Source organism: Scaptodrosophila lebanonensis, unplaced genomic scaffold (assembly GCF_003285725.1).
Source record: "Scaptodrosophila lebanonensis strain 11010-0011.00,11010-0021.00 unplaced genomic scaffold, SlebRS2 tig00000234-arrow-arrow-pilon, whole genome shotgun sequence".
NCBI classification, from domain to species: domain Eukaryota; kingdom Metazoa; phylum Arthropoda; class Insecta; order Diptera; family Drosophilidae; genus Scaptodrosophila; species Scaptodrosophila lebanonensis.
In genome coordinates, this window is record NW_022060623.1 from 161,188 (window position 1) to 188,734 (window position 27,547).

Sequence of the window (27,547 nt, forward strand, 5' to 3'; positions counted from 1 at the left end):
ATACTGTGGTCCGTTTCCTTTCGAATATCTTCAGTGAATTTAATTTATGATTTAACACAATGTCTATCATTTCTAAAGCCCGATTGTTTGTAGCTCAAGAGTGATTTTTCCAACATTTATTAATTTGTTTCGACATCAGGTGTTCAAGTGCTTTCGTAAGAAATGGTAGAATTGAGATTGGCCTAAAGCCATTGCATATAACATACACCCTTATTGGTGATATGAGTTACTAAAAAATAATAAAATCATAAACATAGTTTGAATATTAGTATATTATTGATTTTTTTTTGTTCATCATTAGTTAGAGCTTCCCTATATATGATATTTGATGTAATATTATTTTATGGCAGCAAAATAAATTGATTTTCAGGATCATCAACCCGCGATAAGCCAACATAGAGTTGGCCATGAGTAAAAAATACCTTTCGTAGGTCGATTCCAACAAATTCGAACGTTTGGCTTTGAGACTTGTTAATAGTTAACGCGAAAGATGTTTTTGCCGGAAATTGAAGCAGTTTCAATGTGATTGTCAGTTGGGATCATCGGTATCCTCGGTATATGAGCCAGTTGACCAGCTTCTGGACCGATGATAATGGTCGCTACAATTAAATTGTCCTTCCTAAATAAGCAGCCTCATCCCATTGCACATAATCGCATGGTTTTAATTTTTCAATAGCATTGTTGGAATTCTTATTTTGAACTTAAATTCATGTGGCTGCAGTCCAGAAGGGCTTAGTGAAATTAATAATTCCTATGGGTAAATATTGTGTCCTCGATATAAGTCACGGTGTTCAACGATTTGGGATTACGAATTCTAGCCGTTGAATTCTGTTTCGTTTCTCTTTAGCGCGAGCTTGTAAACTCCTAATATTTTGATCTTCAAGTATCTACAAACGTTCCATACTCTAGGTTCTTAAATTTTGTTCAGCAAGCGCTGCGAGTCGATAATCGACACTCTTGAACGCGATTGCGATTCTCTCTGGCTTGCAAGAAGATAATCTTTTTGTAGAAGATTCTCCATTATGACATCTTTTTGAATCCCTCGCCTGAGAACTATTTCGAGAAAGTTGCGATCATTTTCCTTTGGGCATTTAGGCATGATGAAAAAATAAACTGACGATTTAAGGCCATTAATAGAATTCACTGTTTCTGGTAGGCCTTTATACCAATTCAAAGTGATGCCATATGGCCTTTGCAATGCGCCGTCTGCAATGTGTCGTCTAATGGATGATATCATTCCCCCTGATCTTCTCCATTGTGTTTTTTGGTTACTTAGATAACGTTTGTATTATTTCTGAAGACTTTTCTTCCCAGCTTTCAGTGTTGCTTCGTCTTGCAGAACAATTGCGTAATGCAAATTTAACACTAAATATTGAAAAAAGTCAATTTTGTGTGAATATTGTTAAATACTTAGGTTACGTTATTGGCAGCGGTGGCATTGAGTGTATTTTAAATTGGCCACCACTTCGAAATAACAAGCAAATTATGCAGACTTGACATGCCCCATCACTGAAATGTTGTCAAATAAGAAGTTTGTCATGAAATACGTGAAAACCATTTTGACTTTACGGCTCCTGTGTTGCAAAATCTAGATTTCGGCAAGAATTTTTATCTTCACTGTGATGCTAGTAACTTCGGAATAGGCGCTGTGCAACTGCATTTATGTCAAAAAAATCAAAAAAAGTCGTACACAACGCAATTATAGCGTTACAGAACGAGAATGTCTAGCTGTTATTTTATCCATTGAAAAGTTTAGGTGCACTGCCTGGAATGTGTGATGATGCATTAGCAGAATTAACAGTAGTTCCTATAATTGAATTGGAATCTAAGGCATTATTTATCAGATTATAAGAAATTGAAAGAAAAGTTCACTCTGCAACAATCCAAATTTCCTGACGTTAAAATTGTAAGGACAAGTTTATTTTGTCAATAATATCTACATTTCCGAAAGCTAAATTAACCAACTTTTCACGCATAATCTATATAAAATTATATTGTTGTTTTAAATTTCATCTTCATCGGTCAATTCTAAGAAAACGTATACCCTGTACCTGTAGAGTAAAAAGGGTATATTAGGATGACGAGAGACTTCGATCTGGACATGTCCGTCAGTCCGTCTGTATGAACGGTACTACACCCACAAGCTGCAGCATCAAGTTCGCTCTTCTTCTTCCTTTTGCTTCTGCTAGAGGCGCATATACCACAGTGTCGGAAGTTTACCTTGACTGTACTGTACTGCATTCTCTCTTGTTAGGCCGAGTTTTTGTAAGCCTACCTGCTGCTCTTGTACCCTATGCTCATTTCTGAGCTCTTGTTCACTTTTGTGAACAGATGCTGTAACAACTGTATTACACAAATTAAAACACAAAACATATTTTTACCTTTTTTGGATGTACATACAAAATTTTCCACATTTTTCTTTTTGCAACCACATGTCTCTACTGCGCGATTGTTCCAAATTGTTTTGTTTTATCAAGCCGATGCGTTCTATAATGGGAGTACGTCACTACGTTCGCTCAGTTAATATGTGTGCCATCTTTGACGTAGACACAGCCCAAGATTTTGAAATGCGTGTGAAGCGCAGCGAGAAGCCCGTTATTGTGGACTTCCATGCCGGGTAAGTGCCCAATTCCGATGATGTTAATCGATTCATTTTTGGTCACTATTTGTTTTAGGTGGTGCGCGCCCTGCAAACTGCTAGCCCCACGGCTCGAAAATATTGTGGGAGAGAAGGGCGGCGAGATCTGTTTGGCCAAAGTGGATATCGATGAGCACAGCGAACTGGCCTTGTACTACAAAGTAGGTGCGGTTCCATCCCTGCTGGTCATGCAAAATGGAAAGGTGCTTAACCGCATGGAGGGTCTGCAGACTACAGATGCCATCCGCGATTGGATTAACCAAGCTGTGAAGAGTCGGAAGAAGATAAGGCGCGTGGAGGAAGACGACGATGAGGACACTGAGTACTCGTAGATTGGCTGACATTTCTACCACATTTGACTATGAAAATCATGTTGGAAAAATATCAATGGGTTGAAAATACACTAGAAAACGCGTATATTTATCATTAAATTGTAAAGAAGTTATTTTTCCAGCTGAGGTAATGCTCAGCTGTCCAGGATCCCTTACAAGAAAATTTGTAAGTTGCGAGACCTTGCGACCAAAAGGGCTCGATGCACGCTGTAGGGGACTATTGGCAGCGACACGTAGAATTTGCGTTCACTGGTTGATGCCCGATGAACGAAAGTTCGACGCATCTACCAAACTGCCGCCGTCTTGCAATTGTGGTTAACGACACTGCAATTACAAGACGTCACGTTTATAACACCTTAGCGTTATATCTGCATGGACTTACATGGATTTTATTTGATCGTGTAAGGCTTTGCGGCTGATACTCACACGTCTATTCGCTGCTGTGGTCACTGGAGAAGAGAGCTAGCTTACATTTTTGCTCGCCCTTCTAACCTCGTTTTTCTTGCAATATACTAATTATAACTAAATATTTAACTTCATGTGTTCCTGTTTAGTCTTAGCGTAATATAACAATGTGCAATATTAGAATAATAAGAAAATAACAAAATATGGAGTCTTAGATCTATAAATATTCAATGAAAACTTAAGGCTAGTAAAACAATGTGCAATATTCAAGTGTGCAATAGAAACTTAGGCTAGTAATACAATGTGCAATATTCATCTGTGCATTATAATAGAAACTTAGGCTAGTAACAATGATTAGATGAGGTTGTTGCTAATAGAAAACAAAAGCTGGTCGTGGCCTTTGTTGAAAGATCGTGGACAAATGAAAAAGTAAACAAAAACAAACAGTAATACGGAGCATACAGAAATTTCTACACAAATATGTGTGATTAAGTCTAAACTTTGGTTTATGTGTTTGTGTTCCCAGAATAACAAATTTGATATGTGAATTATGCCAATGACTGCAAAGTAATAGAAACACTGGCAATTGTAATGGTCTGCTGTGTAATGGTCTTGTGGATTTAATTTACATCACAATGTTTGCATATGCTGTTTTGCATATGCTGTTTTTCTATCAAAAACATACTATCGGAATTTCTTCTTCATACAGACAAATGCTGCGACACGCAGGGCGTCATTACATGCGGGATGGCTGTAGACCCATAAGGCGTGCATGTAGTTGTTGTTGATATGTACTGAATTCTATAGTACTGTAAGTAAGAAACGTGGTTTGGGTTTAGTTTTAGGTTAGTCGGAGTCTGGAGGCGTTCAGGAGTGGACGTTTAATGTCAGGCCTTGTTTGTTAATTAAAACATGTATATATGAAAATCGCAACCGCGGCTTTCACTATTTGCACTTTGGAGTGTCCATAAGTATATTAGATTTGCGCGAGCTGAAAAATGTTACGGGCAGAAGAAGGCGTGACAGACCTCACAAAGTAAATATAGACTTGATCAGCATGACAAGACGAGTCGATCTACTTCTATCTGGCTGTCTGGCTGTCTGTCTGTCTGTCCGTCCGTCCGACCGTGCGTAAGAACACCTGGATCTCAAAGGCTATAAGAGCTAGAGACACCAAATTTTGTACAAATGTGCCTTATGTGAGTACGCTGTAAAAGTTAGTTTTATTTTTTTGATAAGAAAGTTACCATACTGTGGTCCGTTTCCTTTCGAATATCTTCAGTGAATTTAATTTATGATTTAACACAATGTCTATCATTTCCAAAGCCCGATTGTTTGTAGCTCAAGAGTGATTTTTCCAACATTTATTAATTTGTTTCGACATCAGGTGTTCAAGTGCTTTCGTAAGAAATGGTAGAATTGAGATTGGCCTAAAGCCATTGCATATAACATACACCCTTATTGGTGATATGAGTACTAAAAAATAATAAAATCATAAACATAGTTTGAATATTAGTATATTATTGATTTTTTTTTGTTTATCATTAGTTAGAGCTTCCCTATATATGATATTTGATGTAATATTATTTTATGGCAGCAAAATAAATTGATTTTCAGGATCATCGACCCGCGATAAGCCAACATAGAGTTGGCCATGAGTAAAAAATACCTTTCGTAGGTCGATTCCAACAAATTCGAACGTTTGGCTTTGAGACTTGTTAATAGTTAACGCGAAAGATGTTTTTGCCGGAAATTGAAGCAGTTTCAATGTGATTGTCAGTTGGGATCATCGGTATCCTCGGTATATGAGCCAGTTGACCAGCTTCTGGACCGATGATAATGGTCGCTACAATTAAATTGTCCTTCCTAAATAAGCAGCCTCATCCCATTGCACATAATCGCATGGTTTTAATTTTTCAATAGCATTGTTGGAATTCTTATTTTGAACTTAAATTCATGTGGCTGCAGTCCAGAAGGGCTTAGTGAAATTAATAATTCCTATGGGTAAATATTGTGTCCTCGATATAAGTCACGGTGTTCAACGATTTGGGATTACGAATTCTAGCCGTTGAATTCTGTTTCGTTTCTCTTTAGCGCGAGCTTGTAAACTCCTAATATTTTGATCTTCAAGTATCTACAAACGTTCCATACTCTAGGTTCTTAAATTTTGTTCAGCAAGCGCTGCGAGTCGATAATCGACACTCTTGAACGCGATTGCGATTCTCTCTGGCTTGCAAGAAGATAATCTTTTTGTAGAAGATTCTCCATTATGACATCTTTTTGAATCCCTCGCCTGAGAACTATTTCGAGAAAGTTGCGATCATTTTCCTTTGGGCATTTAGGCATGATGAAAAAATAAACTGACGATTTAAGGCCATTAATAGAATTCACTGTTTCTGGTAGGCCTTTATACCAATTCAAAGTGATGCCATATGGCCTTTGCAATGCGCCGTCTGCAATGTGTCGTCTAATGGATGATATCATTCCCCCTGATCTTCTCCATTGTGTTTTTTGGTTACTTAGATAACGTTTGTATTATTTCTGAAGACTTTTCTTCCCAGCTTTCAGTGTTGCTTCGTCTTGCAGAACAATTGCGTAATGCAAATTTAACACTAAATATTGAAAAAAGTCAATTTTGTGTGAATATTGTTAAATACTTAGGTTACGTTATTGGCAGCGGTGGCATTGAGTGTATTTTAAATTGGCCACCACTTCGAAATAACAAGCAAATTATGCAGACTTGACATGCCCCATCACTGAAATGTTGTCAAATAAGAAGTTTGTCATGAAATACGTGAAAACCATTTTGACTTTACGGCTCCTGTGTTGCAAAATCTAGATTTCGGCAAGAATTTTTATCTTCACTGTGATGCTAGTAACTTCGGAATAGGCGCTGTGCAACTGCATTTATGTCAAAAAAATCAAAAAAAGTCGTACACAACGCAATTATAGCGTTACAGAACGAGAATGTCTAGCTGTTATTTTATCCATTGAAAAGTTTAGGTGCACTGCCTGGAATGTGTGATGATGCATTAGCAGAATTAACAGTAGTTCCTATAATTGAATTGGAATCTAAGGCATTATTTATCAGATTATAAGAAATTGAAAGAAAAGTTCACTCTGCAACAATCCAAATTTCCTGACGTTAAAATTGTAAGGACAAGTTTATTTTGTCAATAATATCTACATTCCGAAAGCTAAATTAACCAAACTTTTCACGCATAATCTATATAAAATTATATTGTTGTTTTAAATTTCATCTTCATCGGTCAATTCTAAGAAAACGTATACCCTGTACCTGTAGAGTAAAAAGGGTATATTAGGATGACGAGAGACTTCGATCTGGACATGTCCGTCAGTCCGTCTGTATGAACGGTTCTACACCCACAAGCTGCAGCATCAAGTTCGCTCTTCTTCTTCCTTTTGCTTCTGCTAGAGGCGCATATACCTCAGTGTCGGAAGTTTACCTGGGTACTGGGTACTTGACTGTACTGTACTGCATTCTCTCTTGTTAGGCCGAGTTTTTGTAAGCCTACCTGCTGCTCTTGTACCCTATGCTCATTTCTGAGCTCTTGTTCACTTTTGTGAACAGATGCTGTAACGGAGCATGTCCTGAATTTTATGCTTCAATTTTAAAAGATTCTTATTACTTCAGTAACTTTCGTTAGTTTTCAGGAAACACAACTGTGTTACACAAATTAAAACACAAAACATATTTTTACCTTTTTTGGATGTACATACAAAATTTTCCACATTTTTATAGCCTGTACCCAAAGGGTGAAAGGCTATACTAGTTTTGTGCGCATGTATGTAACACACAGAAGGAGGCGTGGCAGACCCCACAAAGTATATATATTCTTGATCAGGATGAGAAGCCGAGTCGATATAGCCTTGTCCGTCCGTCCGTCTGTCCGTCTGTCTGTCCGTCTGTCCGTCTGTCCGTCTGTCCGTATGAACGCAAGGATCTCAGAAAGTATAAGAGCTAGAATAACCAAACTTGGTTTCCATATTCTCCTAAGACCGAGAAAGTACGAGTTTGAGTTTTTTTTCGATGCACCCCCCCACTCCCCCGCAATTCGTGTTTTTTCTTATAACTTCCGTAATTCTCGGAATTTTGAAATCAATTTTGGTAGGTACATCCAGTTAGTACTAATGTGTCCGTGTGCCAAATTTCATCATGATAGGTCAATTCTGAAGAAAGTTATAGCCATAAGTAAAATCGCTGCTCATGCGCTGCCTCTGTCGGCATCGCTGCCCGCAGCTGTTGTTGTTGTTGCTGCTTTGGTTCAACTTTGTGCTGCATACATACACGCATATAAACACGCATAGGTACGTGATGTAAATGTATGCTGTTAAAACTAAACATAAACATATATTCTAATTTAATTTAATTAATTAATTCATTAATTTTTTTTAATAATTTAATTTTTTTTTTTTTAATTTTTCTTTTTTTGTGGAGAGTACAGGCTATTTTACTGTCGGGCTTGCTCGACTGTAGCGTTCTATCTTGTTCTTTTTGCAACAACATGTCTCTACTGCGCGATTGTTCCAAATTGTTTTGTTTTATCAAGCCAATGCGTTCTATAATGGGAGTACGTCACTACGTTCGCTCAGTTAATATGTGTGCCATCTTTGACGTAGACACAGCCCAAGATTTTGAAATGCGTGTGAAGCACAGCGAGAAGCCCGTTATTGTGGACTTCCATGCCGGGTAAGTGGACAATTCCGATGATGTTAATCGATTCATTTTTGGTCACTATTTGTTTTAGGTGGTGCGCGCCCTGCAAACTGCTAGCCCCACGGCTCGAAAATATTGTGGGAGAGAAGGGCGGCGAGATCTGTTTGGCCAAAGTGGATATCGATGAGCACAGCGAACTGGCCTTGTACTACAAAGTAGGTGCGGTTCCATCCCTGCTGGTCATGCAAAATGGAAAGGTGCTTAACCGCATGGAGGGTCTGCAGACTACAGATGCCATCCGCGATTGGATTAACCAAGCTGTGAAGAGTCGGAAGATGGTAAGGCGCGTGGAGGAAGACGACGATGAGGACACTGAGTACTCGTAGATTGGCTGACATTTCTACCCCATTTGACTATGAAAATCATGTTGGAAAAATATCAATGGGTTGAAAATACACTAGAAAACGCGTATATTTATCATTAAATTGTAAAGAAGTTATTTTTCCAGCTGAGGTAATGCTCAGCTGTCCAGGATCCCTTACAAGAAAATTTGTAAGTTGCGGGACCTTGCGACCAAAAGGGCTCGATGCACGCTGTAGGGGACTATTGGCAGCGACACGTAGAATTTGCGTTCACTGGTTGATGCCCGATGAACGAAAGTTCGACGCATCTACCAAACTGCCGCCGTCTTGCAATTGTGGTTAACGACACTGCAATTACAAGACGTCACCAATCTGGCTCTGCCGATTTCGTGATTTATAACACCTTAGCGTTATATCTGCCTGTTAATGGCCTTAATGGAAATGGGGGACTTACATGGATTTTATTTGATCGTGTAAGGCTTTGCGGCTGATACTCACACGTCTATTCGCTGCTGTGGTCACTGGAGAAGAGAGCGAGCTTACATTTTTGCTCGCCCTTCTAACCTCGTTTTTCTTGCATTTTTCTTGCAATATACTAATTATAACTAAATATTTAACTTCATGTGTTCCTGTTTAGTCTTAGCGTAACATAACAATGTGCAATATTAGAATAATAAGAAAATAACAAAATATGGAGTCTTAGATCTATAAATATTCAATGAAAAAATATACTGTATAATCATAAGCTTTTTTATGATTCCAAATATGCGAAATTATGTTGGCGAAATAATTGCAAAATAAGCGAAAACGAAATTGTTCAATTTAAAAGAGGTGCACAAATGTTTATTTTGCATAGGTAGCGATCGCCGAGATTTACAAAGTTTATGCTGGTAGACGGAAAGCTAAGCTTCTCCGTACCAGATGCGATAACGAAAAACGAACTTAACTTGCAGAGTTAGCGACAATAACTAGTACATATGTGGCGGCTGCGCAGCAGCCTATGCAAATTTATGGCAAGCAACAAAAGGAAACGTTAAGTGCTCGGCTTGCTATGCAAAGCAAGTGACAAGAGAACGAGCACTTTGCATTGAGTTATTTACGTTACTTATTAACTATGATGTGCTGCTGGTTTTGGCTGTTTTTGGCCGGATGACCAAACATACTCCCCCTGTTGAAGAACCAGGGTCTTCAACAACATCTTGTTTCGGCAGCGGGCATAATTTGCGAACGGCTCGCCGAATGGTTCCAGTGGAAGTCCTTAATTCTGCAACTCTCGACACGCCATCTGCGCCGCTGATGAGGCTGACCACCCTTGCTAATGGCCATTTGAGGGGCGGCAAATTCTCGTCCTTGACCAGAACGACATCATCAATGGAGAGTCCAGGCTGCGACACTCGCCATTTTGAGCGCTGTTGAAGAAGCGTCAAGTATTCTTCACGCCAGCGAGCCCAAAATATCTGCTGGTAGTACGTCACGCGCTGCCATCGATCCAGCCGATTGAAATTGAGCTTCGTCAGATCAGGCTCAACGTACGTTGACAGCGGAGCAGCAGCACCAAGAAAATGAGCTGGAGTCAAGACATCGAGATCTGCTGGATGTTCTGAAAGGGATAACAATGGGCGAGAATTAATAATTGCCCCGATATGGCATACAAGCGTGCGCAGTTCATCAAATTCGAGCAGCGATAGTCCAACGGATCTGTAGAAATGCTGCTTGGCAGTCTTTACAGCCGCTTCCCATAGACCACCAAAGTGAGGCGAGCGCGGCGGAATGAAACGCCAATCAATACAGTCAGCAAGGCAAAATTCTTGCACAGCCTGCAGGTGCTCGCTGGATTCAAAAAGACGCTTTAGCTCAGCCATCTCGTTCCGTGCGCCAACGAAATTTGTAGCGTTGTCAGACCAGATCCTCGTAGGTCGACAGCGCGTCAAAATAAAGCGTTTAAGTGCATTTAAGAATGCTCCGGTGGTTAAATCCTTCACCAACTCCAAATGCACAGCTTTGGTGGCGAAGCAAATGAAAATGCAAATATAGCATTTTATTGGTGCCTTATTGCGGACCTCGCTTTTGTAGAAAAACGGCCCACAAAAATCCACACCAGTGACCATAAAGGTATGTGAAGCATCAACTCGATCCTTTGGCAGGTCAGCCATAACATGCTCCACAAGACGAGGCTTGGCTCGAAAACAAATGGTGCATTTGCTGACTACGCTGCACACTGTTTTCCGACCGCCAATTGGCCAATACTGCAACCGAATTGAGGCCAGCAACGCACGAGGTCCAGAATGCAGATTACGGACATGGTAGTGCATAATGACTGAACGCGTGACTGGATGACGCCTTGGAAGTACAATTGGATGCTGGGCTTCAAAGTCGAGCGCAGAGTTACTTAGACGGCCACCAACGCGCATCAATCCCGAGCTGTCGAGAAACGGAGATAAAGAAAGACAGGAGCTAGACGATTTCAAAGTGTGTCCGGCCTGCAAGGCCTTGTATTCGTCCCGAAGCGTAGACATTTGAATTGAGCGCATCAACAGCAGTGTACCATGACGGATGCAGTCCACCGATAGCCCAGGAATTCGTGCACGGTGCAGGAACTTGTATACATATGCAAACACGCGCTGCAGCTTTCCAAATGTGTTAACATATTTGCATTGCTGTGCAATGTCTTCGCACAGTGTGGTGCTTACAAACACTTTAGAGCGCTGCTCAGGAAGCGACGAGACGGAATTGCAAGACTCTGGCCAAGAAGATTTATCTTTCGTCAGAAATGCGGGACCATGTAGCCACAAGTTGGACTGGACTAATTCGCTGGGCAAAGCTCCACGTGAAAGTATGTCCGCAGGATTCAAATCGGTTGGAATATATCGCCATTCCATGCCAGAGGTCAACTCTTGAATAGTTGCGATGCGATTGGAAACGAAAATTTGAAACCTGGATGGCTCGCTGCGAATCCAAGATAGCGCTACTGCAGAATCAGACCAACAATAAAACTTGCAGTCGAATAACTCCATACGAGATATTTCGTTTATGAGTTGTGCCAGCAAAACGGCTCCGCACAACTCTAGTCGGGGCACGGTCAACGATTTGAGCGGCGCCACACGAGATCTGGAACACAGCAGCTCCGCACGAGATTGGCCTTGCGTGGTCGAAATGATGTAGACGCAAGCTCCATAGGCATCTATGCTGGCATCACTAAAACCATGCACTTCAATGGAAACACCAGCAGAAAGTGCAAGCCTTGGAAATTTCAGCTGCTTTGTGCGCTCAAAATCTGCAATAAGATTATGCCAAGATGTTGTCAAAGATGCTGAAAGGCTTTCATCCCAATCAAGCTTTTCTCTCCAAAGCGCCTGCAGGAATATTTTAGCCTTTGCGATTACTGGTCCAATAAGGCCAAGCGGATCATAAAATCTGGCAATAGTTGACAAAACAGTGCGCTTGCAAATTCGACCAGATGTCAATGCTGGCAGAAACGTGAAAATGAATAAATCCGTCGCAGGATCCTACGACAGTCCTAGAGTTTTTGTTATGTCGCTGCCATCATCAAACTTAACTAGAGTTTCTTTGTCTTCTTCCGGAACTTGTTTGAGCACATCAGGATTGCTGGAGCACCACTTCCTTAGCTTGAAATTAGCCTTGGCAAGTATCCCTGTGGTTTGTCTCATAATTTCTATGACTTCGTTTGTAGAAGCACCACCAGTGATTAAATCATCAACATAAAAATCGCGGCGCAAGATATCGGAGCCAATAGGAAATAGCTCATGCTCATCTTCAGCCAGCTGATGCATAGTGCGAACGGAGAGAAACGAGGCAGCCTTTGTACCGTAAGTGACGGTATCAAGACGGAAAACTTGAATAGGCTTTTGAGGCGAGTCACGCCATAGAATGCATTGAAAATAGCTATCCGGATTTGATACTCGCACGCAGCGGTACATCTTGCAGATGTCTCCTGTTACAGCGATAGGAAACGTGCGAAATCGAACAAGCGTGTTTGCGAGCTTTGACTGAATGGAAGGACCAGCCATTAGGATGTCATTTAAAGAATGACCAGAGGATGTGGATGCGGAACCGTCAAACACGACTCTCACCTTTGTCGTTGTGCTGTCCTCCTTCAGAACGCAATGGTGCGGAAGGAAATACTTGCACAAATTTAGCGAAACTGGCGATACAAGCGACATATGACCCAACTCTAAATACTCCTTAATGAATGCAGAGTACTGTGCTTTGAGAAGTGGATTGCGTTCTAACTTTCGCTCCAAGTTTATGAACCGACGATAGGCTTGCGTATAGGAATCGCCAAGCAGATCTGTGCTGAGCTTTACAGGCAATCGGACGGAATACTCGCCAGTACGCAGGCGCCTGTAATTAGCCTTGAAATGCTCCTCGCAGTCGAACTCTTCTTTTGTAAGTTTTACAGCCGGATCGACACCACTTTCGAGTTCCCAAAAAGAGCGAACCATCTGCTCGATTCGTGTATTGCAATCCTGTGTAGACGGAGACTTGGATGCAACCAAAGCAGATTTCTGACGCTGCGAGCCACCTCCAGTAACTATCCAGCCCAAACGAGTCTTTTGCAGAAGTGGCAGGCCATCAGCCAGTTTAATCTGACCTACGCACAACAACTCGTAGAATAAATTGGCACCGATAAGCATATCAATTTGCTGTGGCTTGAAGAACGCCGGATCAGCTAAGCGGACATTGCTTGGTATATCCCAATGAGATATGTCAACCGTGAAATTTGGTTGGTTCTCAGTAATGGAAGGAGCGACCAAAGCAGTAATATTTGCGGAATAGTCAGTGACCAATGATTGCAAGCATAAGTGCACAGTGCAACCATCAGACTTGAAACTGACGTCACCAAGACCAGACACAGAGGCCGACGACTTGGTCTTTCGAAGTTGGAGCCGGTGAGCGAATCGCGAAGTTATAATGTGCAACTGTGATCCGGAATCGAGCAGTGCACGGCAGGGTACCCAAGTCCCGGCGCGATTTTGAATGCTGATGACAGCAGTGGCCAAGAGCACAACATCTGAGCCGAGATTTTGGGCAGGCAATGAAGCAAGCGATGATGGCGAAACAGCTGCGAGAGCGCTACGTGGCAGTAACAATGAAGACGGCCGCGAGTGTAAGTCAGAAGCGGACGATTGCTCAGGCATCAAATTTACGGCAGCTGAATTATTAAAATGCAATAAACTGTGATGTTTGGCACCACAGGTTCTGCACGATCCAGAATTGCAAGTTCTCATTCTGTGTCCCTTTCTAAGACAATTTATACACAGAGAGAGGCGTTTCGCTTCCTTTAAACGAAGTACAGGCGACAAATTACCAAAAAGTGGGCAACTGTATATTTCGTGTGCATTATTGTCACAAAACAGACAACCATTTGCGGATGGGTTAGTGGCGACAAACGAGCGTTTGGTGTTAGTGTTTTTATTCTTTCCCACCTGATAATTCGACGAATATGATGCCATTGCATGCTCGATGTTTTCCAATTTTTGGCACCTGCTATCCAAGAACGTCGCAAATTGCTCCCATGACGGTATAACGTTTAATGGGACGGCTTCCTCCCACTTTGCCTGCGTCGCAGCATCCACCTTGCCCAAAATTGTCTGAACGACGATGCTGCCAGCTACATCTTGCATATTGCCCAAACTCAACAGTGCACGCATATTTGCGTTGACTTTGTCGGACAACTCTCGCAGCTTGCTTGTAGTTTCAGCCTTTTTAATGCCCAAAATCTCGGAGATGTGTGCCTGGAAAATAAGACGCTTATTGTTAAACCGCTTATCGAGTAGGTCTAACGCCACTGAATAATTTGCACCACTTATCTCAAGCGCACGAATCGTGTCCAACGCAGATCCTCTTAAACTTGACCTCAAATGCTGCAACTTTTCCACATCGGAGAGATCTGGATCCTTGGCGATCACTGATGTGAACATCGAAGCGAAATCTGCATATTCAGTATATCCGCCACTGAATGTAGGCAACTTAAGCTCAGGCAAACGAGACCGATTTATCACAATGGTAGACTGATCATCTTGCCGAAGCGTCGAACACGGCGGCGCGCCAGATTGCATCCTTTGTATTGCATTTAGCAGGCGGCCCTCCAAGCAGACCACCAGCTCAGCAAAGTTGCAGCGCAAACTGCTGCCAATCTCGTCAAAGTCCAGCTCCTCTAATTTGTCATGCACCACATTAAAAGAGGCCTGAATACTTTGCAGCATTTCCACACGTTTTCGCAGCTCACTTTCTGAAATATTGTCAATTTCACAATCATTTATTTTATTTTGAATAGAAAGCGCCCACGCATATAATGATTGCGCCTTGCGCTTATAAAACTCAACACTATTGCTCGTAGCCTGCACTGCGTCGCTGCATCAGCTACGTCAGCAGCAGCTGATGCGACAGCTTGGAAGGCGCGCATTTGACCGTCGCTCTCAGACATTATGAACGCGAGAGAGAACCGAAAACCGAAAATAGCAGAGATAAATGACGCGCGCGAATAACTGTTTTATCTGCTGATGTTCGTTGCCCTCAAAAACGTCGCTTGACACGGCTGCTTATTGGCGGTACAGTAGGCACTATGAACTTATACTTTTGCACTTATGTACTTGAATATTTTTTGTGTACAATGAACTCAATTATGTACGCTTTTGTTTTGTAACGCGATTAAGCAAGGTTTTGTGGAATTATTAATCACGTCGGGGTCACCAAAATGTATAATCATAAGCTTTTTTATGATTCCAAATATGCGAAATTATGTTGGCGAAATAATTGCAAAATAAGCGAAAACGAAATTGTTCAATTTAAAAGAGGTGCACAAATGTTTATTTTGCATAGGTAGCGATCGCCGAGATTTACAAAGTTTATGCTGGTAGACGGAAAGCTAAGCTTCTCCGTACCAGATGCGATAACGAAAAACGAACTTAACTTGCAGAGTTAGCGACAATAACTAGTACATATGTGGCGGCTGCGCAGCAGCCTATGCAAATTTATGGCAAGCAACAAAAGGAAACGTTAAGTGCTCGGCTTGCTATGCAAAGCAAGTGACAAGAGAACGAGCACTTTGCATTGAGTTATTTACGTTACTTATTAACTATGATGTGCTGCTGGTTTTGGCTGTTTTTGGCCGGATGACCAAACATATACCATGAGTAAAAAATACCTTTCGTAGGTCGATTCCAACACATTCGAACGTTTGGCTTTGAGACTTGTTAATAGTTAACGCGAAAGATGTTTTTGCCGGAAATTGAAGCAGTTTCAATGTGAATGTCAGTTGGGATCATCGGTATCCTCGGTATATGAGCCAGTTGACCAGCTTCTGGACCGGTGATAATGGTCGCTACAATTAAATTGACCTTCCTAAATAAGCATCCTCATCCCATTGCACATAATCGCATGGTTTTAATTTTTCAATAGCATAGTGGGAATTCTTATTTTGAACTTAAATTCATGTGGCTGCAGTCCAGAAGGGCTTAGTGAAATTAATAATTCCTATGGGTAAAGATTGTGTCTTCGATATAAGTCACGGTGTTCAACGATTTGCGATCATTTTCTTTTGAGCATTTGGGCATGATGAAAAAAAAACTGCCTTTTTACTAAATTATTTGCATTACTATTTAACTGGATTACCTAAATAAAAATGTAGTTAAAAAATTTTTTAATCTTATAATTATAAGAACTACTTATTCATTAAACTTTTTGTATACTTATAATCAGCTTGTACTTACCTCGAGATAATTTATGTCGTAAACCACACTGAATAATGTTTAAAGTGACACAATGTTTCGAGGATTATTCAAAACTAACAGCATCCTGTTCAGGAATTTTTTAGGTAATTTTTTACACATTGAGGTACGTTATTAGCATTTTTAAATATAATATAGTATAGTGTGCCCACATAAGGAGTAACACTGTACGCAGTGCTCTCTTAAGAACACACACTGTAACGCTTTGTTGCAGTGAATAAATAAATTCAAAAAGCCAAGCATAATTCGGATGCAAGTAATATGATCGCGCATGCATTGGGCGACATAAGTGCAGCATCAGTGCAACTAGTGTCAGCCACTTCAAGTGCTCATAACATACCCTCTCGCGCTCTCGCTGCTTACAGCGCTGAGTATATAAGCTAATATATAATGCGGCGTTTCTGGCAGCGCAGCTACGAGCTAAGTTAGAGTTCTGACCTGTAAAAAAGCTTTAATAAAATAACTGCAAGTGTTTATAATAGGGCCCCCTCAATTCTAGTATTTGATGGGGCTCCACATATATTTACAATAGCCTATGCTAACCGGGTATAGTGAGTTTCCCAACAGATTTTCCCTAATCATACTCCATCAAAATCAGCATTACAAATTGAATAAAATATATCATTTTTAAATTGCAGTCAGCGTTAAACTCATTAAAAGGTTTCACTCCTGGACACGACAAAATCTCATACTCGATGATTAACAAGTAAAAAAGCTAAAGTCGGGTGTCCCGAATTTGAAATACTCTGTACATATGTTTACAATAATTATAGAAAATAAAAAAAATTAAGAAAATAAAAAAAAAATTTGATCGATTTTACCTCTGTCGGTATTCGAACTCACGTAAAGGGTGTATAACTGCACATTTACATAGCAATTGCGTCTGTGTGAGTGTATGTATGCCTATTCGCATCTATTCGTGTCTGCGTAAACATGTATGCAGTCAACCAAAGCACCAGCATCAACAACAGCCGCGGGCAGCGCTTGAGCAGCGCTGCAGCAGCAAATATATTTATAGCTATAACTTCTCGTTAAATCGATCTATCACAGTGAAACTTGGCATACGGACACATAATAACCAACTGGGGGTACTTCCAAAATTTTAGTTCGAAATTCCAAAATATACATCTGGGACTAAAATTTGCTGTTCCTAGGTCTTATAGTCTCCGATATATGGGCGATTATACGAATGGAAAATCGGGAAAACCCCCATAGTGGGGAAGTGGGGGGGGGGGGAATCAAAAAAATAAAACAAACTCGTATAGAATACACACATAAGGCATCTTTGTGGAAAATTTGGTGTCTTTTTCTCTTATAGTCTCTGAGATCCAGGTGTTCATACGGACGGACAGACCGACAGACAGGGCTAGATCGACTCGTCTTGTCACGCTGATCAAGAATATATATACTTTGTGGGGTCTGCCACGCCTCCTTCTGCCTGTTACATTTTTCAGCTCCCGCAAATCTAATATACTTCTGTACATTTCATGTACAGAGTATAAAACTGATCTTACACTTTTAAAACTCGTATTCCACTTTAACGGTATTCTAAATAGTCATGTAAAAGTCGGGGGGCGTCGGGGATAAAATAATCCAAACTCCAGAAAAAGAACAAAAATGGCGGGATTTTCACTTGTCAAAGTGCTTTTCTGCACGTATGTATTCGCTTCATATAAAGACAATTTCGACTGACTTAACCTAGTTACAGTGCTCTGGTCCTTAACTAGCGTGTGGGAGAGAGAGGGCGCTGACGTCAGCCGCGCTGTGCTAGCAGATGTTGCTAGCGAATGTTGCTAGCAAACGTTGCCAGCCTGACATGCAGGCTACTAGCAGTGCGGCCAGGTCAACATCCTCCCCCCCCCCCCTGCAGGATGCAAATTAGTGCCTCCTAGGGTAGAGCGACACCGAGGACCCAGCCCAGCTGGGTCTGGAAAGCTGCGGGGACTCCGTGGCTTGCCGGCAGAACGCCCGGCAAGAGGATCTATTGGTAGATCTCTGCCCCGAGCACGATGGATACCGTGCTTGGGGGGTGCCAGCGTTCGTCCGCCAGGCGCACATTGCCGTATTGGCCATCCACTGGCTCTGTGATGCGCCGCTGGGGAGTGCGATGTGCAAGGTCCGTCACGGCTGCTAGCGCTACGTCATGACGCTAGCTGGATGCTCTGGATTCGATCTCAGCACGGCACACCTCGGTCCCGTCCGAGGAGAATGACGTCCAGCCGAGTGCCCGTATGAGTGATCGGCAGATGGTGCTGGTCGGGGAGCAGGCGTTGAGCAGAGCCTTCACTTCCAATCGATTACTCCTGCTCGTCGTAAAAACCGTGGCGGTGGGCAGGACACTGGTGCCCCATAAGGTTGGGCGCGTGGAGGCGACGGCGAGATGGAGTAAGCCAAAGCGCGTAGAGGTGATGGCGAGCTAGAGTAAGCCAAAGCGCGGGGAGGCGACGGCGAGCTGGAGTAAGTCAAAGCACGTGGAGGCGACGGCGAGCTGGTGTATGGTGACGCTGGAGGAGGTGCTGCATTGCGGCTCGGAGGTTGGCGCGGCGACGAGCCAATGTGCAGCAAAGTGTGGTGCGCGGCCCCGCGTGCTCGTGGGCGAGGCAGTTCGAGCAGTACTGGTTAATGCCTACTGCACGCTCACGTTTGACGGGAGGCAGGTTCAGGAACCGCGGGCACTTCTTTAGGGCGTGCACACCACGACACATCCTGCACCGGTAGGAGTTCAGTCCCCGTGGCTAACGAGTGGCAGAGGAACGGACTAGGCGATGAGATGGCATGTTGAGATCCTATGGAAATAAAGAACTTGTGAGTGCTTTGTCAGAAACGGGAAGGAAAGTGGCAAGCAGTGTGTTAGTGGGATTTAGGAGAGCATAGGGAGTAGGACGAGTTTGGCGACGGGTCGTTGGATGACGCCGCGCGCAGTTCGGACGTCGACAACCCGGACCTTGCAATCCGGACCTGGGTGCGCCCCTTGAATCCTACCAAGGCGCCATTCATTTGCAGGGATATTGTCCTCCTTGACGATGACCATGGCGCCCGGTTTGAGGTCCTCCTGTGGCTGCTGCCATTTGTGGCGCTTCTGCAATTCCTTCAGGTACTCCTCCTTCCAGCGGAGGCACAGCTGCTGATTGAGCGCTTTAAGGCGCTGCCATCGATTAATAATGGATGGCGCACTCTGCGTTATTTCCGGCTCAGCAATGGAGAGAAGAGGCCCGCCGGTGAGAAAGTGGCCTGGCGTTAGCGCCTGGATGTCTGTGGCATCTTCTGACATGGGCGCGATTGCACAGGAGCGTGGAGAGCTCTTCAAATGTGTACTTGAAGTTTGAGGCGGCCTTGTAAAAAAGCGCCTTGAAACTTTTGACGCCAGCTTCCAATAAACCGCCCATATGGGGTGCGCCTGGCGGGATAAAACGCCATGACACTATTTGGTGGCCGTAGGATCCGACTATCCGCGCCCGGGTTGCTTCCAGAAAATAGCGCTCCAACGCTTTTGCTGCTCCAACGAATGTTGTCCCATTGTCAGAATGAATTTGTTGGGGACACCGCCGCCGGGCGACGAAGCGCGCGAAAGCCGCCAGAAACTTCTCGGTGGTCAAGTCGGAAGTTGCTTCTAAGTGGATAGTCTTCGTGCTGAAACACACGTAGCCCTTCGTGATGAGGCAGGCGCGGCCCGTATAATTTTTAATTTCAAACGGGCCCGCGTAATCTACCCGGAAATCTACCCATCTCGGAATCCGGATCTGGTCAAGCTCTGGGTAGCTCTGTAGAAACTCGTACCACCGTTGCAGGAGTTCAGAGGGGAGCGGATCGTCCCATCCGATTCCGCTTAACCAAATCTCCTGCATGAATATTTTTGACTGTAAGATTTTGAAATTTGCGACAGGACTTTGCGCTTCGTAAAAAGGACCTCCTTCTCCATGCCATTCACTACGAAGAGGAAATCGTCGGTGGTGGCCTTCCAGCGAATGTTCAGTGTTTTTGTCAAGCTGGTTTCTTCCAGGTCCAAAAAGTCGGCCCGTAACAGGTGCTCTGCCGGGAGACTCCGCAAAAGCCCCTTCTCGTTCGCTGTCCATTTCCGTAGCGGAAAACCGGCAGCTTCAAAAGCCTTTTGGAGTTCCCCAATCGACGCCAGCGTGTCCTGCCTCCAGCCAGGACATCGTCCACGTACATGAACTCCTTCACGATTTGGCTGGCTAATGGGTTCGCGCAGTACCCAGTGTGAGTCTTCTGCGAGCTGCTAAAGGACTCGGATGGCCAGGAAAGGCGCACAGTTTACCCCAAAGGTGACTGTGCCTAATTCGTAATCGCACAAATCCCCGTCTGGATTGCGAAACAGGATTCTTTGAAACGGAGTGTGTTCAGGATCGACTCGTATTTGCCGATACATTTTGGTGATGTCGCTACTGAACACATAACGAAAGAACCGCCACTTCAGTACCTGCAGGATCAGGTCAGATTGAAGGACCGGTCCAGGATGTAGGACATCGTTTAAACTTTTCCCATTAGATGAGGGACTGGAAGCATTAAACACCACGCGGAGCTTTGTCGTGCTGCTGTCTGGATTGATGACTGCGGGGTGAGGGAGATAATAATTGTAGCGGCTCGTGGGCGGAGGGACTTGGTGCATGTGGCCCAAATCCAGGTACTCATTAATGACCGCGTCATATTGCGCCTTCAATGGCGCATTCCGCTGTAAACGCGCCTCGTTCCTCAACAGCTGCGCCAACGCGATCGACATCGAATGGCCCAATTCGATGTTTTGCGGGTCCTTGAAAGGAAGCGAGACTACGCATCTTCCATCCGCCTGTCTCCTGGTCGTGCTCTGGAACAGCTGTTCGCACACCAGATCTTCTGCCTTGGACCGGCTGGCTGGGACATCCTCCACCTCCCAAAACTTGGTGCTCAATCGCTGGCTCATTATCCACAGTCACACGGGTCGCAAACGATGAGATGGAAGTTTGTTCAGCGGCTGCCACCGGACCAGTCAGGATCCAGCCGAACACGATCTCCTGAGCGCATAGGGAGCCACATATATTGGACTTGGATCCAGCCAAAAATATAGCCGGAAATATATCAGCCCCTATAAGCATGTCTACCGGTGAACTGATGTAGAACGTGGGGTCCGCCAATGGCAAATCTGGCAGATTTCTCAGTGCCTCTTGAGGGAACGAGCACGAAAAAGCCGATGTCTCTATCTCGACCATCGGCTGAGTGGGCGAGACCAACTTGAAGGCGCATACTTTGGTGGTATGGCCTGAGACCGTTCTATTGAGCCCGGAAACCTGAGCACGAGTTCTCTTGAAAGGCAGCTGGAGCCTGCTGCGTAACCTGAATCAATCAGAGCACGCGCTGTGTAAATAGTGCCCACGTGACGAATGTTGACTATGGCTGTGCTTAAAAGCACGCCTTGGGTGTGCGAGGAAAAGTATGTCTGTACATTAGGAGGAGTGGACTGTATATCGTGGAGTGACGACTGAGGAGCTGATGTGGGAGGCACGAGTGGAGTTGGGGCACCGCGGTGCAATAACGTGTGATGGCGTCCCTTACACGTGGAGCACGAATACTGACTCGTGCAGTCTTTCAGCCGGTGCCCTCTGGCGAAGCAGTTCAGGCACAGCTTTTGCTTCTTAATCACACCGGAACGCTCCTTGACCGTCATTGCGAGGAAACGCGGGCACAGACGAATTGGGTGGTTTTCTCTGGAACAGAGGTTGCAGGTCTGCGTCTTTACTCTGACCTTTGCCTCAAACGAGTTGACTCTCCTCGCAGCCGGCTCCTTTTGAGCTGACTTTGGCACGCGGACGCTGGTGCTCGATCGCACATCACTTATCGCTTTGAGAGTTCGATAGCGATCTGACAGGAATTGGTTCATATCGGACCAGGGAGGAATCTCAGTCTTGTCTTTAACGGACTGTTCCCATAAAGAAAGGGTCTGCTGTGGGAGTCTGGTGGCGCAGAAAAAGACTAAGCCGCAATCCCAATGAAAAATCGCTAGCTTTTTAGCGATTGCAACAAACAATATTTAACATTAGAACATAGAGAGCGCCACAGAGAGCGCAGTAAAGGGCGCGATAGAGAGCGCAAAGAAAAGGCTTAGAAGCTAAGTAGGGTGCTCCAACATTCCGGCCCCTTTGAAGGACTCCCGGTCTTTCAAATCCACACGGAGCACCGCCAACATCGTGGACTGGTCGCCTAGCAGCGCCGCTGCCTCCAACAATCCTCGGGGAAGAATGAACCACCAATCGATTCGTCGCTCTGCCGCATAGTCCGTCAGGGCGTCCTTTCTCCGCTCGAAAGCCGACGGCATGTCCCTCAGCAAGCCGCTTGTTCCCGCGAAGTTCGTCACGTTGTCGCTGAAGACCATTTCCGGCAGGCCGCGCTTCCCGATGAACCTTGTAAAGACGTTAAGGACAGTATCAGTGGATAAATTAGCTACCAGTTCGAGGTGAACGACCTTCGAGGCAAAACAAACGAATATCGCTACGTAATTTGTAACGGGCGGTCTTCCGCGTATGCGATAGCTACCATGGAATGGGCCGCAAAGTTCGAGTCCACAAACCCTGAAAGGTCGACCTTCTCGAAGGCGATCACCTGGCAAATTTCTTATTATTTGCTCAACTAACTTGGGCTTGCATCGAAGGGAGTTATCTGTTCCTTTAGCAGCCCAACTAACATCTTGAATCGCCACAGCTCTTTCCACAGAGTTCTGGCCGCCGTGACGATGGGGCACAAAGGTCCAAGTTGCTCAGACAAACGAGATAATATATTCCGCTTTGTCGGCTTCAACGAAGTAAAGCTATCCTCATGCAGATGATAACGAAATACATCATTATGAGGAGCCAGCATGTCGTCAACATAAAAACACTTTTTAATGACATTTAACGCGACATGGTGACATCGAGCATAAATATTTGCCAATTCAAACAACGAGCACACAGCTAAAAATGGCGCTGATGCAGTCCCGTATGTTACAGTGTTCATCTTAAAGGACTGCAGCTCATGAGAGGCGCTTCCTCGCCAGAGAATAAGCTGGTAATTTTTGTCTTTTTCAGACACGTTTATTTGCCTGTATATCTTGGAGACGTCAGCAGTAATTGCGTATTTATTCAACCGAAAATTTACAAATGTTGAACAACGCACCCTCTGAATAGTCAGCCCAGCCATTAAAGTGTCATTTAATGATAGGGCCGTTGACGTTTTACTAGAAGCGTCAAACACCACACCCAATTTGGTTATGGGACTTTCAGGCCTCAGGACACATTGATTAGGAATATAGTAGTGCTGTCCTGGAGGAGGAGATTCAAGAGCAGACATATGCCCAAGATCACGATACACTCTCATGAAGTCATGGTACATGTCATGGAGAGTTTTGTCTCTTGCGAGTTTGCGCTCAAGTTGCAAAAATCGTCTTTCAGCAGTTTGAAAGGAAAGCCCTAGTACAGCGGGATCGGATTTGAACGGAAGTTCGAATTGAAAACGTTCTGTAGACAGGCGCTGTACTGATTTGGTGAAGTGAGCTTCACGGGCCCTTTGTTCAGCTGTCTGGCGCACAGCCTTCGACTCATTTGGGCTCCGATCGAGTTCCCAAAAGCGTTGAACTAAGGTGTCGAGAGAACAATCACTAACTTGAGCGACAACGTTAACGCTGAGTTGTGGAGGAGGTATTTGCCCTGTATATCTACCAGCAACAACCCATCCCAGCAATGTCTTCTGCAACAATGGAAGACAAGAATTGAGCTCAATTTGCCCAACGCGTAATAACTTGTAAAAAAGTTCAGCGCCTAGGAGAATATCAACCTTGGCTGGCTTATGGAATTCTGGGTCAGCCAACTCAAGGTTTGCGGGTATTTTACAATTCGATGTGGGCACAAAGTTACCAGGCTGACAAGTAGATATGGATTTAAGAACCCAAAAATCAGTGCCAAAGCTGTGAGAATTCAAACGAGATTGAATATCAGCGCACACCTTGTGCCTACTACCAGTAGTGGTTCCACCTGCCATTACAATACTCACAGCTGTGTCTTTACGCTTTAATCGAAGGCGCTGCGCAAGGTTCTCAGTCATGAGGTTCAACTGTGAGCCGCCATCAAGTAACACACGAGCAGGATGGTAATGGCCGAATCTATCTTTAATTTTTACGACTGCTGTGGCAAGAATTACTTGATCGGCACTTAAAACGTGACCTAAGTACGCTTCTGGAGGTGCGACTGCGTGTGGATCGGGTGAATTTGGCACAGCTACAGAGTATCTGTGCAACAACGAATGGTGTGGTTTTGAACACACCCGACTTGGAAGCTTCGCAGCTGGAAACTATATGACCCACATTCAAACAATTGAGGCACATTTTTTGAGTCTTAGCAAACTCAAATTCGTGAATAACAGATATAGAACCGAAGGAAGGGCAAGAATAAATATTGTGATCCGCAGAACTACAATATGTGCACTTCGAAATCGATTTTGAAGGCTTTGAAGGACCCTTTTTGCAAGAAAACGAAGCTTTACTATTTCTTGCAGGTTCTATTCGCGGTTTATTTGGAACCCGAGTTGTCACTTCAGCCGCTAAATATTGGTAACGCCTGTTTAACTGCTTAGCGCAGTCATCCCAAGAAGGCAACTTGTCATAGTCGAGCTGTTCCTCAAAACGAGATTTGGTTACATGATCAACTTTGGCCATAACCATATGTATGATCATTGCATTCGAAATGTCGTTTTCACTTCCCAACGAAGCTAAAGACGCATAAATGGCAGAAACAGTGTCAATGATGGACCGCAAACTAGACGCATTAGGTTTGGTCATACTTGAGATGTCAAACAATTGCGAGATAGTGTCGAAGAATATCAAACATTTGTTGTCGTACACAGACTTGAGGCTAGCAATGGCTTTCGAGTAATTGCAGTCCGTTAACTGAAACGGTTTCACAACTCCTAGAGCCTCACCTGACAAGCACGACACCAAATGATTAAACTTCTCGACGTTGGTCAACGAAGGATCGTCATGAACTAGGCTTTCAAATAGCCACATAAAATTCTTAAATTCGGCATGCTTTCCACTGAATGTAGGCAGCCGCATTTTGTTTCGTTGAAATGCACAAATCCTCAAGTGGCCCTCTACTTTCGTTACTTGGATTGAGACTATCCAAATCTGCCTGAAGCGCCATTGCTTTCTCTATGTAACCTTCCAACAGCTCGAGACGGCACTCGAGTTCTGTTTGTTCAAACGAAATTGTCTTTAACTGAAATGCCGTTTTCATACGAGCAATATCAGCGCTAACCTTATCAAATTTCTGCAAGCATTGTACTAGTTTAGAACTAGATTTAGCTACTACTTGTTGCTTTTCAGATTCCGACATGGTAGAGTATAACCAAAATAAACTCTAAACAAGTTGCGAATCAAAGAAAATGAAAGCCGAACTTTCCTAACAGCCCTCGCAAATAACAACGCGCTAAAACAGCAAGGGACAAACTGAAATGCACGCAGATTACGTACACACGCACTCAATACAGTATGCACGCAAGCAAAGTAGCAGTCCAAGCGACCGCACAAACAACAACGAAATCTGCAAGCAGTCTCAGCTGTACTCAGAAAATAGGCGTCGATTACCGCAAGCACGCTTGTAGGCAACGCTAATCCAAACGGGTAGCGGGGGGAAGTTCGTTGGCCCAGCGACAAGTGTAGCCGAAAAAGGGTGCGCACAAAGGAGAGAGCGACAAAAAAGGCGCAAGCAACAACAAAAGCTATGTTTGTATGTATGCAGCTGATGCAACAAATCTTTACCAAAAAACCAACACAATAGAACCAAAATAACTTCAAAATATTTGTTTTTTATGTTAAAAATCAGCTTAATAGCCCTTTTTTAATTACTGTTGTTTGTTTTGCCTCGAGGTTTTGTTAATAATTATGTTTATGAAGGTGTATAATGTGTTAAATTGTGCAAGGTATGACGTATGTATGCATATAATATGTGGTTATTGGCGAGTATGTATGTACATGCATATGTATGTATGATTATGTATTTGTGCATGTAAAGTGGTTGCACAAAATAATTTAAGTGTTAAAAATTGAGTCCGCATGAGCATACACGTACTATATATACATATGTATGTACGTATGTGAATAGGTTTTAAACACCTTTCGCTTGCACAAATTTGCAGCAATTAAACTTCTTAGAGCTTTATGCTCAATTGTTGGCACAGAATACCTGTAAGCTCTCACAGGAGTCCACTGAAACTTCCCTGGATTCCGAGCGACGATCACCCATTAGCCAAGCCAAACGATGGTACCACAAGTAGGGCAGACAGCAGCTCCACAATCCAAACGAGCAGCTGTAGTTGATTTTATCCAGAACACCAAGGTACCAAGCTCCAAATCCAAATAAATGTAGCAGGATGGTATCCAATCGACACCAGCCTCAAACAAACGAAAAGTTTTCACACGACCGCGCACAAAAACCAAGCCACTAAGCCCGCAAACAAACGAGAAAATAATCTTAAGAAAACCGATGTCCCTGCTCGGGTTCAAATGAAAAATCGCTAGCTTTTTAGCGATTGCAACAAACAATATTTAAGTAGTTATAGTATTAATTGAAGACACGCGGAAATCTTTCGATTAGTAATATTGGTTTTAATGGCTTGGAAAATTGTACAAGCGAGGTTCACAGTGCCGATATTGCAAGACAAGTGATTTGCCTGCTGCCGCTACAAGTCAGCGGGCCGGCATAAGCAAAGGAATGCCCAAAGAGAGCGCCACAGAGAGCGCAGTAAAGGGCGCGATAGAGAGCGCAAAGAAAAGGCTTAGAAGCTAAGTAGGGTGCTCCAACACAAATCCTTCTTTTTCTAGAAAATCAGTTCCCAATATAGCTGAATATTGCATTGTTTCATTGGGAACTACAAAGAGTTCTATATTATATTCTAAATCTTCAAATTTGATTTTACATTTTATTACTCCAATGATTATAAGTTTACTTTTATTTATTCCGTAATAATTTTGAACAAAAGAATAGTCTTCAATAAGTTTCTTGGGTACATTCTCCTCACATATTAAACTGACAGGGCTTCCAGTGTCAATTAGTGTTTCTAAAGGGTGTTTCATGATGTCATTAGTATTGTTAATAAATAAGTACTCTATAAGTTTTACATACTTCTCGTAGTTCCAAGTCGTTGCGTTTGCTACAGTTTATTGAAATATGGCCCATTTTGTTGCAAACGAAACACGCTCCAGGTGTTCTTTTGGGCTTGCGACATTCAGGGGCTATATGTCCTTTGGAGTTACAGTTGAAGCATTTGACGACCATTTGACGACTATTTGCGTTGGCTGAAGGCTCGATATTCTGCTTGTTATCCATCTTGTGTGTATAATCTGGTTTCAATTGTATGCTTTTGAA

General features: G+C 43.5%; 2 protein-coding genes across 2 annotated transcripts; both read left to right on the top strand.

Moving 5' to 3' along the window:
• Positions 1 to 2,423: 2,423 nt before the first annotated feature.
• LOC115630042 (thioredoxin, mitochondrial-like) lies at positions 2,424 to 3,069 on the top strand. Its single transcript, XM_030526675.1, has 2 exons — positions 2,424 to 2,617; positions 2,676 to 3,069. The coding sequence occupies exons 1-2, from the start codon at positions 2,433 to 2,435 to the stop codon at positions 2,968 to 2,970; spliced, it is 480 nt and encodes a 159-aa protein (XP_030382535.1). The 5' UTR covers positions 2,424 to 2,432; the 3' UTR covers positions 2,971 to 3,069.
• A 4,736-nt stretch (positions 3,070 to 7,805) lies between these two features.
• Positions 7,806 to 8,538, top strand: LOC115630049 (thioredoxin, mitochondrial-like). Its single transcript, XM_030526680.1, has 2 exons — positions 7,806 to 8,086; positions 8,145 to 8,538. The coding sequence occupies exons 1-2, from the start codon at positions 7,902 to 7,904 to the stop codon at positions 8,437 to 8,439; spliced, it is 480 nt and encodes a 159-aa protein (XP_030382540.1). The 5' UTR covers positions 7,806 to 7,901; the 3' UTR covers positions 8,440 to 8,538.
• The last annotated feature ends 19,009 nt before the right edge of the window (positions 8,539 to 27,547 follow it).

What these genes read in the sequence shown, in the direction of transcription:
- LOC115630049 (XM_030526680.1), top strand. Translation starts at nt 7,902, where the DNA reads ATGTCTCTACTGCGCGATTGTTCCAAATTGTTTTGTTTTATCAAGCCA. An exon ending in ATTGTGGACTTCCATGCCGG is followed by an intron (nt 8,087 to 8,144) that starts GTAAGTGGACAA and finishes TATTTGTTTTAG; the next exon opens with GTGGTGCGCGCCCTGCAAAC.
- LOC115630042 (XM_030526675.1), top strand. Translation starts at nt 2,433, where the DNA reads ATGTCTCTACTGCGCGATTGTTCCAAATTGTTTTGTTTTATCAAGCCG. An exon ending in ATTGTGGACTTCCATGCCGG is followed by an intron (nt 2,618 to 2,675) that starts GTAAGTGCCCAA and finishes TATTTGTTTTAG; the next exon opens with GTGGTGCGCGCCCTGCAAAC.